Below are 14,308 nucleotides of genomic sequence, written 5' to 3'. Positions count from 1 at the left end.
ATATGGTTGTGATGATCAACTTTATTGTTACATCAGAGAAGACAGATTTCTTTCAACTTCAATATGAATCGTGAGAAATGACAGCGACTGAATTTAATGTTGGCAGCAGTATTGTCGTACGCTACATTGTTTTGAATGAACTACTCAGTACCCAGAAACACCTATAATATTTTATATTCAGGATCATATAAATACAAATGTGTTTTTTGCCAATTATTATATTGTGTTAGAAAGCTTATAATATTCAAGAATTACAAGACGGCAATCAAGATAACCAATCAAATTCCCTGTGCCCATTATGAAAAATAGATCAAGGAATTTAGCAGTATTGTCAATCGCGGAAGCAGTATAGTTACATTGTCTTGAGTGACTATTAGTAACCAGAAACACCTATAATGTTTTATCATATGTATTCAGGATTATATAAATACAAATGTGGTAATCATTGTTGAATGTGAGTTATTTTTTTTTTTTGGGGGGGGGGGGTATTTGCTAGTTATTACATTAAACAATGAAGCTTACTGTATTCAAGAACTTTGATTACAAAGTGGCAATCAAGACCCAATTAAATTGCATTTGCCCATTATGGTAAATATTATTACAAAGTGTTTTCTACAATTGTCATTGGTTGGAATCCAGGTCAAATTACATTTTTTTAATTTTATAGATGTGTTTAGGTCAATAACCGGTTTTAAAAGATCCTAGTGGTCAATCTTGCATTTGGTTTGTTGAAAACTCCCTCCAGAGATTTGTGATCTGTGGCAACAATAAACTAAGACTCAAATAAGTATAGACGAAAACGTTCACAGCTTCATATTATGGCGAGGGCCTCCTATTTATTTTGGATATACTGCTCCAAGGATACTGTGAGGCCATGGATTGCATATTCTATAACGTTACCTTGTCCATTAGCCGTTATCTGACCCTTGGGATTGGCATTCACTATTAATGCAGTCTTGATTTAAGTAGATCATTATTCTATGACTCAACATTCTACTCTTCAGCATCCCTTGTCCCTCTATCAATGACTGCATCATTCCCACAGTAGTGCCCTGCTGGTGTATGGTGTTACATTCAGCAACTTGAAGTTTGTTATGCCTACCACGAAACCTAATGTGCAATGTAACAGCTCGATTCTGAGTATCGTATCAATCTCTATGTTTACTACAAGATTGTTCCGCCTGATTGCAAGATTAAAAACTGCTAATGCTAGTCACTGGTCAACTGGTATACATTCATACAGCTTTCTGGACAGCAAGGTCCTAAATGCATCTATTAGAAAATCCCCTTTTTCCACACCTATATAACAAATAGTGTACTCGTGTACAGCAAGAAGAGGTTTACTGTTCACTTCTGGGGGGTCACACTAGTCCTCTGCTTTCTCAGTAAAACCATTGTCACGAGGTGTTTCAATCACATAACATAATGGTTATGTATTGTTAAAAGGACACAATTGTTATTATGCGCTCTATGCACAAGATGTTATTATGTATATATTAATTTATTGTCATAGTATAAATTGATAACAGCCCAGAGGTAGGTTTTATAGCCCAGTAGACGCATTTGACACTACACGAACAAAAAGTACGTATTGTTATGTGTCCTCGATGTCACTCTTGGACAAAACATGGAGTATCCGTGTGGTGAATGAACAGGTGTAGCTGGCCAATTAACGATTGACACAATTAGCTGTGTGACGTCATGGGATTTGAAAACAGTGTGGTACTGGCTTGTTGCTGCTCTATGCTTTGCCCGACCCAGAAGCTAGCGAGCAGTACTACCATATTCGAACCTGGCGTTTAACATCAGTCTGAAGTCCAACTTGGAAGGAGGCCCTGGCACTGCGGATGAGAAGTTAGAGTTTGACGCTTCAACTTGTTAACTTGCCGGCTTCTTAAAATTCAATTTCGTAACGCCCACCCCTTACCAATATGATAGTAGTGTTGGTGTGTGGTGAGGGTCGCGTTTAGTGCTGAAACTTTGCAGGGGCGGGCGATATACTGCTGGGGAGAACTATGTGTACCTATTAAACTGTGGTTTCACGTAATTCCTGTGTGGCGTCGTATGTGTAAGATTGGCTGGTGTGCATTATTGCTTCTTATTATATTTGCATATAATTATACTGAACTATACTTGAGCCCATCAGTCAAAATTATCCCTGTGTTACATGAATTGTGTAATTTTATATTGGTTAAGAACCCGCACATGAGGTGGTAAAAATATTGCCCCTGACCCATGACCTCGTAAAATTTGGTGTCAGAAGTGGGAAAGTGTAGGACTACATACATTATTATTGTATGCATTTTGAACCAGTGTGTAACATCAGTCACGTTCATATTTTCCCTGTGCTAATATTCGTTCCAGTAAACCAAAGTCAAAAATGGCTAAAGTGCCTGCATAAGGCAAGCATAAAATCCGGCAGTTGCCGATTTACAAATTCAAGGGAAACAAATTGGTTTTACCTGGGAAAAGTTGGAGGATTGGGTGGCTGCTGAATATACCTTGATACTTGAAGAAGAAAGAACTGAACGAGCGGAAAAGAATATGAGAGAACAAAACTTGTAAAGAAAATAATTGAACATCGTCTACAAGGACTATGTAACCCACAGGGATGTAGTATAGATAACACAATTATTGACCGAAATTGTCACAGGTGAGTGGCATTACATTGATGCATATACTGTTGCCACAAATGTCACTTTTCTTACAATACATCCTAGAATACACACTGTCAAAGCAGATGCGATCATCAGAATATTAACATGCGTGATAGAAAAGGCATTACACAAGCATAAAAATAACGTTGATAAATAAATGCATCCAGATGTTAATATCCCAACAACAACATGTATCAAGAAATGTATGCAATATAATAAGTTCATTAATATTAGAAGCAGTGATCATCAAGATATGCCTTAGAATAATCATGCATTACAATTCCCTTACCTCTAAACTGAATGAAACAACACTCATAACTTGCACCCATAGGGCTTTGAGTTTAACCGCAGCATCATTTCCGCGATATACCTTTTTCCAGCCAGTAAATGACATTTAGTGTTGAAATTAAAATAGAATATTAAAATAATTCATTGATATTAATTGGTGAGTGACGTCACTATTTACTAATGAAAAGGATCTTTTAAAAGAATTAAACAGCAAGTTATAAAACTAAACGTTGAGATTTGTGTTCTTGACGAATTGACAACTTTAAGACCTTATATAAATTTCTAGATTTAGATTTAGTTGATTTCAACCAAAATCCTATCAGGTCAGGTCTAGATTTATTCCTATAAACCCATGTATATGTAAATAAGATTAGGGACAACGTCAAAAGATCGATGTCGGATGTCGGAAAAAAACTTAATTCATTTAGGTTATTTTTCAACCCCCCCCCCCATTTGACGCACATATTTACACTCGGACTAAACCATTTTCTTGTCTTGAATGTTTTTTTTTTTCACTTTCTGTTATTTTTTTCCATGATTGGATAGAAAAAAATGAACTACAGATACTCCAAGATTTTTTTGACTTCATTAAAAAATAAAATCGTTTTTGTAGAATGAAAACCTTTTGAGGTCAACCCCCCCCCACACACACACACACACACACACACCCCAAACTAAAGCAAATAAGTTTTGTATCCGACATCGATCTTTTGACGTCGTCCCTTAGCAGTTATTGTTATAGTTAATATTATATACATTCATTTCATAATTGCATCTCAAAACTAAGTAACGGGAAAATAATTACTACAGTAGTCCCACCCTACAGAATTTGTAATGATTTACCTCTAACTAAAATAAGCGATCTCATGATTTAAATAGCCACACTATCTTAGTAGAGTGTCTTCCTCAAAACATGTTTTGATAATGTTTTATATAGTCGAAAATAGACTATTTGCCTAAATTTTTGAACAGAAGATATCATGACAAAATGAATGAATCAGACAAAACACCAGCCAAAACAATTGAGTTGGCAGATTTTGCCGCGTCTTTGTCACCATGAAATCCAAAATAACTTGTACATGCCGGTCGATATTATGGACAATGCCTCAGTAGTCGTGACAATAATACAAACCAGTAGTATATTCATTGGCGAACCATTTGAATATACAGCGAAAATCCATTAGCATTCTCTTTCATAAAAGATTTTGCTCAGTTGTGTATTCCCTTGTCATGATTCATTCACTGATGCTAATCTTATTTTTTAGATTAAACTTAGGCGAGAGTCTGTTCTACAATACCACGAATCATGATCCCAACTATTCATTTGCATATCCTAAATGCAAATGCCTGGAGGACTCCACAGCAGACAGTGAAGTGTCTATTCAATGTGGGGCTGATATAATTGATGGCACTCAACCAAACACTTGCAACCGCGACGATAACAAGCGTAGCGTTGATTCGTCATACAACGATTACGAAATATTTGACCCTGCACAATTTGAATTACCTACCGAGGAGAGCGATTTGCCACCAGTTGTGATTTCGTGGCCAACACCAAGTGGAATAACTGAGGAAGAGGCACGTCAGAGATGTTTGGGGCCATTTATGAGTCAAATATTGCAAAATATTGCGAGGAAATCGAGGAAATAAATGATTCTATTGAGCAATCTCTTGAAGACTGTGTCATAGATGTTCAGGTAACATATAATTATAATGATAATTTATTGATTATTTTTACAATATTAGCAGATCTAAAAATGTGAAAAGATATTCTAAGGGTAAACAAAATCACACACAAAAAGGCACTTATAGACATTTGTTTATTTATATTTAGATGTGATGCATTTTTTTCTAGAAAAATAACATTTTGTCCGTTAGTTTAAAATTGGGATGATGAAAGTCTCTGTGTGTTTGAAAAGAGTTGTAAATGTAGGTATGGCATAATCCAAATTGAAGTGTAACTAATTTTAGAGCTAAGGTATGTATCTACTTACATAATGATAACAATAATATTCACGTGATTTTGCTTGATTTTCCACAGTTAATGATTTGTTTGTTTTTTTGGTTTCGAATGATTCAACTTGAAATTTATAGTGTTCACTCGAATCAAATAATTTCCCAATAACTGCATGTAATGATTGTTCATGAATGGCACTGCTCAACAGAAAGCAATCTGACTCTTGACCTTAAACTCATATCTACATTATCAGGTCATACACTAACCCGCTTCTGCAGTTTTAATCATTTATTATGTTATCATCGTATAGTTAACGGATTCCTTTGACACTGTGGAGACTGCACGCTCATCAATGGAGAATGTTTGTCTTGTGACTGTCAACAGAAACATGTCTTTATGGGAAGAGAATGGGGGAGAGTTGGCACCCCCAAAATCAGTGATAAAAGCTATATGTCCGAGTCATTGCAGTGGAAATGGGAATTGCACAATGGAAGGAAAGTGCATCTGTAAGCATGGGTTCACATCTCCTGACTGCAGTATTGAATCAGGAAAGACTCCAGACATGTTTGGTTTTATTGGTAGCAGTATTTGCGATGTGGCGGGGATAATCGATAGCGATAACTTAACGTGCCATGTACAAGAAATGGAGGTAATAATTGATATTGCTGCTATTCCCTCATCTTTATAATATGAATTTACTATAAGTCGGAATAAGTGCCTATTTATGCCACCTTACAAAGTTATATAGCGACCATAAATATAAATTTTATTGTCAGTTTAAGGACGAAAAATGGAAAGAATTTGGGGAAAGTTTCAAGACACCCGGTGAATTCGCCGGTATACATACCATGTTTTGTTACCTGCCTGTATCACGAATACGCAGACAAGTGGTGTCACCAACTGATGAAGGGATCTCCATACATGCAATGAGAATATCCATTAGCAATGATGGAATAGTTGAAAGCAATGCTAACATATTCGTAACATATGATTCTCTTTGCCTGAATTGTTCTACATCTGGAGACTGTCAACAAAAGGTAAATATCACATCAATTATCACTGTGTCCTGTGTTTGTAATATTTATACTTCATGTTTACAAAATTAACATTATGCATATTTGTCTAATTACACAGGATAATACATGTTTGATCAGTGGTAAATGCTATAGCGCTGGTGAGAAAAGTGCCTTTGATGAATGTCTTGAATGTCAACCGATCAACTCTGGCGAAGATTGGACCAATGCTTTGGGTATTTGTCACGTTCTGCTTCTTGGAATTATGATACAAATGACAAATTATTTTGTGCATTCGCCTGTAAAAAATCCTTGTTCACTTTAACTGACATTGCTTTCGTTATTTTCAGATAGGTCGTGTGACACTTCTACTGGAGTCACCAGCACTACAGATATGGTGACATTACATCAAGTCAGATACAATACCAACAAAATGTGGCTATTGTTTCTTGGCCTTGGTTTAGGGCTGTTTATTGCAATTGTCGTCACATTGATTGTTGGTGTCATGATCAAAAAGTAAGTTTCTCATTGGAAATAATGACGATAGGTAATTGTCGCATGAGAACATGTCTAATGTGTTGCACAATTATTTTCAAGGCTCCTCGCAAAGAAAAAGAAGAAAAAGGCTACAGAATTATATCAATTGAATGAAACTCGTGATGATGACATAAAATCTGATGACAATATCGTGAAAGATGATGGCAAATACATATAACAGGTAATGTTTGATATATGTAAATAGAACCCTTATGTGATAAAAAACGTGTCTAGTAGTTCTTGTCCACTGCACCAGGATCTTCTATTTTGGCACCCTCTTTTAATGCAGTTGAATAGCAGCTGTTTATAACCAGGCTGACGATTCAGAGATCATTCATCTGTCAGTGTATATACATAGGTTGCACTAACCTCAGCCTGGCTCTCGAGTAACCAGGAGAGTTGCATGCAATTCACCATGCCTACCAACTTGTGTTAAATCACTGATCCCAAAATCTGAACAAAGCTTATGAATGGAGACCCATATCAGAGCTCCAGGAGATGGCAACCAATTGAGGCGGCGACATGAAATTCTGCATGGGGGGCGAAATGTGCTCACCCACCCACGCTGAAGGCGCGACCTTACAAGGGTGTCTGGAGCACGCTCCCCCTTAACAATTTTGAAATTTAAACCCTCTGAAACGCTATTTCCTGCATTTTGAGGAACAAATTTTGCTGACACAAAGGCTTTTTAGCTCAATTTTAGAGGGACAACGCCCCCCCCCCCCGGTGCCGCCGCCACAGAATGTATCAATGTAGCTCCACAAATGTAACCTGCTCCTCAATAGCATTTTTAACCTCTCCAAATGCCTTAAGTATGACTTTTACCACAACCAAGCGAAGGCTCTATGTAAAGTGCATTGCAAGCTCATGCATAGAAACGCTGACAGCCACCATTTTGAGATCCAGCCTGAGGATGTCTACATGCCCTGACGCCATGACTTATATGAAACATCAGGCTGTCGATATAAGCACTTCCTGTGCAACAAAATAAATGAAAAATGTGGGGCAAGATGAAGATTTAGTTTCCTGTGTGTCCCTTCACTGTATATATTTACCTCAAAAAAGTCCCAAAATGTAAATAATCCTAAATACTGGTGAGGAAAACATCAGTAAATTGAATCAATCATGAGCATTATTAAAATATCCTCTGGGCAAAACATCCAATAAATAGCACAGACTTGTCAGCATTTGTGAGCAAGTGTCCGAACCAGTACACCCCGACAAACGAGATAAGATCAGTTACAATCTGACTGCCATGAAAATTAAGGTCAAGGACACCAACACCTCGGGCAGCTTTTGCTCTGCCAAACAGTGTGAGAGAGAGAGACCAGAAACAGTAGAGGAGAGCTGTTTTGCTTCTCTACTCAGGGCCACTGGATACACAATAAAAGAACCCCCCTCAAAACTATAGGAACACTTGGGAGAGTTGTAATACTTTTAAGGTCGTCACACAGAGTTCTTCAGATGTTCGAAATCCTCACAGACAGAAAACTCAATATGCTTGTTGTAATGATGGTTGACCTTCCATTAAAGTTGTACAGTGCTTATCATCAATCAAGCAAATCTTAGTACACTATAATTACACTGTCATTGTAATTAAAGAGGTTCAATCAGCTTATGGCTAGTTCGTTGTTTTAGAGACATCTGGATATGATGTAGTTACCATTCACCTGTGATATAAATAGGGTTCCTGGTGATGTGGTCAATAACCTTGAAATTGTTCTACTACCATATGTAGGGGCTTTTAAAATAGTGTATATACAACACCGAGTTTCATGTGGCACCCCATAATTCGATATAAGTGTTCATCATAAATAATTACAAAACTAATAAATGTACATCATGATGGTCTGATCTTATTAAATGACAATAGTTTTATATCTTTTATACAGGTATCTAGCCTTGAGTATGGTAATCAAGTCTATCATTTCATTGTCATGTTACCATATAATGTGTATGCAACATCATATATTTACAAGAACATATGGTTGTGATGATCAACTTTATTGTTACATCAGAGAAGACAGATTTCTTTCAACTTCAATATGAATCGTGAGAAATGACAGCGACTGAATTTAATGTTGGCAGCAGTATTGTCGTACGCTACATTGTTTTGAATGAACTACTCAGTACCCAGAAACACCTATAATATTTTATATTCAGGATCATATAAATACAAATGTGTTTTTTGCCAATTATTATATTGTGTTAGAAAGCTTATAATATTCAAGAATTACAAGACGGCAATCAAGATAACCAATCAAATTCCCTGTGCCCATTATGAAAAATAGATCAAGGAATTTAGCAGTATTGTCAATCGCGGAAGCAGTATAGTTACATTGTCTTGAGTGACTATTAGTAACCAGAAACACCTATAATGTTTTATCATATGTATTCAGGATTATATAAATACAAATGTGGTAATCATTGTTGAATGTGAGTTATTTTTTTTTGGGGGGGGGGGGGGGTATTTGCTAGTTATTACATTAAACAATGAAGCTTACTGTATTCAAGAACTTTGATTACAAAGTGGCAATCAAGACCCAATTAAATTGCATTTGCCCATTATGGTAAATATTATTACAAAGTGTTTTCTACAATTGTCATTGGTTGGAATCCAGGTCAAATTACATTTTTTTAATTTTATAGATGTGTTTAGGTCAATAACCGGTTTTAAAAGATCCTAGTGGTCAATCTTGCATTTGGTTTGTTGAAAACTCCCTCCAGAGATTTGTGATCTGTGGCAACAATAAACTAAGACTCAAATAAGTATAGACGAAAACGTTCACAGCTTCATATTATGGCGAGGGCCTCCTATTTATTTTGGATATACTGCTCCAAGGATACTGTGAGGCCATGGATTGCATATTCTATAACGTTACCTTGTCCATTAGCCGTTATCTGACCCTTGGGATTGGCATTCACTATTAATGCAGTCTTGATTTAAGTAGATCATTATTCTATGACTCAACATTCTACTCTTCAGCATCCCTTGTCCCTCTATCAATGACTGCATCATTCCCACAGTAGTGCCCTGCTGGTGTATGGTGTTACATTCAGCAACTTGAAGTTTGTTATGCCTACCACGAAACCTAATGTGCAATGTAACAGCTCGATTCTGAGTATCGTATCAATCTCTATGTTTACTACAAGATTGTTCCGCCTGATTGCAAGATTAAAAACTGCTAATGCTAGTCACTGGTCAACTGGTATACATTCATACAGCTTTCTGGACAGCAAGGTCCTAAATGCATCTATTAGAAAATCCCCTTTTTCCACACCTATATAACAAATAGTGTACTCGTGTACAGCAAGAAGAGGTTTACTGTTCACTTCTGGGGGGTCACACTAGTCCTCTGCTTTCTCAGTAAAACCATTGTCACGAGGTGTTTCAATCACATAACATAATGGTTATGTATTGTTAAAAGGACACAATTGTTATTATGCGCTCTATGCACAAGATGTTATTATGTATATATTAATTTATTGTCATAGTATAAATTGATAACAGCCCAGAGGTAGGTTTTATAGCCCAGTAGACGCATTTGACACTACACGAACAAAAAGTACGTATTGTTATGTGTCCTCGATGTCACTCTTGGACAAAACATGGAGTATCCGTGTGGTGAATGAACAGGTGTAGCTGGCCAATTAACGATTGACACAATTAGCTGTGTGACGTCATGGGATTTGAAAACAGTGTGGTACTGGCTTGTTGCTGCTCTATGCTTTGCCCGACCCAGAAGCTAGCGAGCAGTACTACCATATTCGAACCTGGCGTTTAACATCAGTCTGAAGTCCAACTTGGAAGGAGGCCCTGGCACTGCGGATGAGAAGTTAGAGTTTGACGCTTCAACTTGTTAACTTGCCGGCTTCTTAAAATTCAATTTCGTAACGCCCACCCCTTACCAATATGATAGTAGTGTTGGTGTGTGGTGAGGGTCGCGTTTAGTGCTGAAACTTTGCAGGGGCGGGCGATATACTGCTGGGGAGAACTATGTGTACCTATTAAACTGTGGTTTCACGTAATTCCTGTGTGGCGTCGTATGTGTAAGATTGGCTGGTGTGCATTATTGCTTCTTATTATATTTGCATATAATTATACTGAACTATACTTGAGCCCATCAGTCAAAATTATCCCTGTGTTACATGAATTGTGTAATTTTATATTGGTTAAGAACCCGCACATGAGGTGGTAAAAATATTGCCCCTGACCCATGACCTCGTAAAATTTGGTGTCAGAAGTGGGAAAGTGTAGGACTACATACATTATTATTGTATGCATTTTGAACCAGTGTGTAACATCAGTCACGTTCATATTTTCCCTGTGCTAATATTCGTTCCAGTAAACCAAAGTCAAAAATGGCTAAAGTGCCTGCATAAGGCAAGCATAAAATCCGGCAGTTGCCGATTTACAAATTCAAGGGAAACAAATTGGTTTTACCTGGGAAAAGTTGGAGGATTGGGTGGCTGCTGAATATACCTTGATACTTGAAGAAGAAAGAACTGAACGAGCGGAAAAGAATATGAGAGAACAAAACTTGTAAAGAAAATAATTGAACAAGCTACAAAAGTTGAGCAGGAAAAAGCTAAAGCTGAGAGGGAAAGATAGAACAAGCTGCTAAAATTGAGCAAGACAAAGCTAAAGTTGAAAAGAAAGGTTAGAACAGGCAGTTAAGCTCGAGAGGGAAAAGGCTTCCTAAGCAGTTAAACTAGAGCAAGAAAAGGTTAAGCTTGAGAGGAAAAAAGCCGCGCAAGCTATAAAACTCGAACAAGAGAGGGCTAAACTTGAGCAAGAAAGGTTAGACCAAGGTCGTTAGTTTGTTGGTGATGTTTTGCAGGTGTAATAGAATACTGTCAATTAAACGGCTCATCGCGAATCTATATATGGCTTATGTGAACGTTTTAATGGCTTTCTTAAGTCCACGCTCAAACGCATGTGTAAAGAGCGACCCACTTGCTTGTGGTCCAGATAGAACTGATCAAGTCCAGTGATCGTTATAGGGTCAATTTTGACAAATGTACAAATCCCCGATCTGTTAACACAGGCGAGATGGCACTGCTGTTGCTTACTACAGCCCATGATAAGCTGAGGAATTACTATCATATAGAAAAGGATGGTATAGATAAACTGTACCATGCCAAACTATTGAAGAAGTACGTGGTAAGAGACTCTACTGATGATAATGCAAACATGAACACACACACTGGCTCTTCAACTGTGCCAAAGGGCACACTCGTGTGTGTGTCTTCTAGCTTGTTTGGTGTTCCATCTAGCGACCATGGCGTAGAGGGCCCAGAACACATTTACAGACATACCAGGAAAGTCAAACATCGGTTGCCATGACATACAACTGACACCAAATGACCCTATTCTTTTTTGGCCATACAGTACCCCTTTTGCATTACGTAATGCTGTGATTAAGGAAGTACGTGATGTGATATACTCACTCATTGTGCTTATTAAGAAGCCTGATCACAAAATTTGATGCTGAGCCAATGTCTAACCAAGAGCTATTGTTTACATAATTGGCTGATGGTAATTACCTGACAAAACTTGATCTCACGAAAGGCTACTGGCAAATATCTTTGGCCCCGGAAGCAAAAGCAAAAATTGCTTTTCTTACTCCGCTTGAACTTGTAAATAGCCCCAGTACGTTTAACCACACTATGCAAACAGTTCTGATAGGTACTGAAGGTCAGTTAGTTTAGTGGATGACATTTTGATATATAGCAAGACTTGGCAGGCCCCTCCGGAGAGATTGAGGGATGTATTGGGTCGCCTTCAGAGGGCGGGCTTAACGGCTAAACCGTCGAAATACTATATTGGTTTCACCCAGCTTGAAATTCTTGGCCATGTGGTCGGGCGAGGCCAATTGGGTCTCAGGAAAAGTATGTGCACTGCAGAATGTTCTGTGACCCCTGACAGTAACAAGTGTTTTAGATCATGTGTAGGGCTGGAGGATTATTATAAGTTTGTTCCAAATCTTGCTGCCATTGCTGTCAGCCATATTTATACCTCCGTGAATTTTGAATTGAGACTGATCACAAGCCTCTAGTCTATAGGAAAACTGCCAAATTTACTAATAGTCGAAATATGCGATGGGCCATATAATAATCTAAACATCAACTGTGTCATCCGTAGTGTAGAACCCAAGCTTCGGCACAGTTGTCTTCAAATGGGTTCCCATACTCCATAAATAACCTGAATCAAGGCTCGAGTTTGTTGAGCTGGTAGTCATTTGAGAAGCGAACAAACATGCGTTGTATGAGACGATTGTCACGTGACATTTGGTCATTATTATTTAATTTGATGTCAAAGGTCAATTATAGTTCCTTTCTTTCAACTAGTCGAAAATAACAATTTTAATTATGATTTTTTTTATAATGTACTTGTTAATATCTTGTTGCAAATGCCTGTTCCCGGGGAGCACCATACCTAAAAGTGTGACACTGAGCCTTCAAAAGCATGTGTATTTTTTATACCGATGTAAAGTCAAGATAACACTTTGTTGCTTGATTTGTTAAACTTGAAATCTGTTTCAGTTCTTTTTTAACCTACTCAGACAAGCATGTAGTTTTTTTTAAGGGAGTTGCGCCCTTTATTTTACTGTGTATATCAGCATGAGCTACATGAAAGAAGTTGCTGGGGGTATTCGGAACAATGTAACGGTATTTAAACGGAATCCGGGTGGGAATTCAGATCTTGCATATAGATCAATGTTCATGCAAAAAGGTACCCTGTACGGATCAAATATTTCAGATATTTATAACCTGAATTTATACCTATTTGGACAGAAAAAGGGGTCCAAATGTATACCTACAATCTTGAAAAACTTAACCTATTTCAATGGCACGTCCCCAATGGGTACTTTTTACATAGTGCCCTGGTGCCTGTTCACTTGGTTGAGACTGAGTTGTTATACATGCAAATAGTTTATTCCTTTCATTTTTATTGGAATTTGAGTGGGAAATGTATTTAAGCTGTTTGTTTTGTTTGTTTTTTAATAGTCATCGTGTGGAAATAATGGCTCAATCAGGGAGGGATAGAGGGAGAAAAGGAAGGAGTCAGCGTGTCATGACTTCTCACTCGTCCATACTTTATATTAAAAACACGATGAAACAGTGTTTGATGTCACGATTATTTTATGATATTTACGAACATTCTTATTACGAAATACTAAAAGAATCATGCTAACAGACTTGATAACTGTCTACTAGTTCACCAAATGGTTCAATTGTATTTTCTTAGCGATTTCTTTTATCGTGAAATCACTATTTACAGACACAGTGTATTCCCAACCTCATCTAAGTTGGTCGAGAACACTGAACTTTGGATTTATGTTGAAATTGTATAATTTAACTTATACAGTCAGATTTCCTAATCGTTAATTGGACCTCTTTATTGTGTATGGGTGAATATTGTGTAAAAAATAAACGGAAAGCTGTTACACTTGGTGTTTATGCTGTCTTATTTTTTTATATAATTTTATATTTAGTGGCCAATGATCTATACAAATATCCTTCATTAGTATCGACAGGTAAGAAAATGACATATTAAAACAACGTCATAAAACACGTTCAGATCATCAATGTGTTTTGGTAATCCTTGTACACACGGATAACGTCTGTACATTATCAACAACGTCGAGTTAGGCGATTTTACAATTCCTGGCACAATTGCTTTGGAACTAGTCGTCTACAGCGTTTGTAAGTAGACGCACGAGCACATTTACATTCGTGGGATTTAATTGTGAAATATGATTGGCAAGTTACCAAGTTGTCATGATGCACTTATTTATGTTCAGTTTGCGTAAAAATGTACATCATTAAAAGTTGAATAAAAGATTATTATG

At 37.3% G+C, this 14,308-nt stretch overlaps 1 protein-coding gene across 1 annotated transcript; it reads left to right on the top strand.

The window, feature by feature from the left end:
• Nucleotides 1-5,453: 5,453 nt before the first annotated feature.
• On the top strand, nucleotides 5,454-8,434 carry LOC144346260 (von Willebrand factor D and EGF domain-containing protein-like). Its single transcript, XM_085508303.1, has 6 exons — nucleotides 5,454-5,551; nucleotides 5,679-5,939; nucleotides 6,037-6,151; nucleotides 6,266-6,431; nucleotides 6,513-6,633; nucleotides 8,345-8,434. Exons 1-5 carry the CDS (start codon nucleotides 5,465-5,467, stop codon nucleotides 6,628-6,630), a joined length of 747 nt encoding a protein of 248 aa, XP_085364429.1. The 5' UTR covers nucleotides 5,454-5,464; the 3' UTR covers nucleotides 6,631-6,633; nucleotides 8,345-8,434.
• Nucleotides 8,435-14,308: the final 5,874 nt, after the last annotated feature.

The sequence above is a fragment of the Saccoglossus kowalevskii genome, chromosome 15 (assembly GCF_978046115.1).
Source record: "Saccoglossus kowalevskii chromosome 15, keSacKowa6.1, whole genome shotgun sequence".
NCBI lineage: Eukaryota > Metazoa > Hemichordata > Enteropneusta > Harrimaniidae > Saccoglossus > Saccoglossus kowalevskii.
This window is presented reverse-complemented; position numbering and strand designations above follow the sequence as displayed.

Excerpts from the sequence above, each read along its gene's own strand:
- LOC144346260 (XM_085508303.1), top strand. The coding sequence starts at position 5,465 with ATGTTTGGTTTTATTGGTAGCAGTATTTGCGATGTGGCGGGGATAATC. Across the intron at positions 5,552-5,678 it reads GCCATGTACAAGAAATGGAG|TTTAAGGACGAAAAATGGAA; the intron begins GTAATAATTGAT and ends TTTTATTGTCAG. Across the intron at positions 6,432-6,512 it reads GTTGGTGTCATGATCAAAAA|GCTCCTCGCAAAGAAAAAGA; the intron begins GTAAGTTTCTCA and ends ATTATTTTCAAG.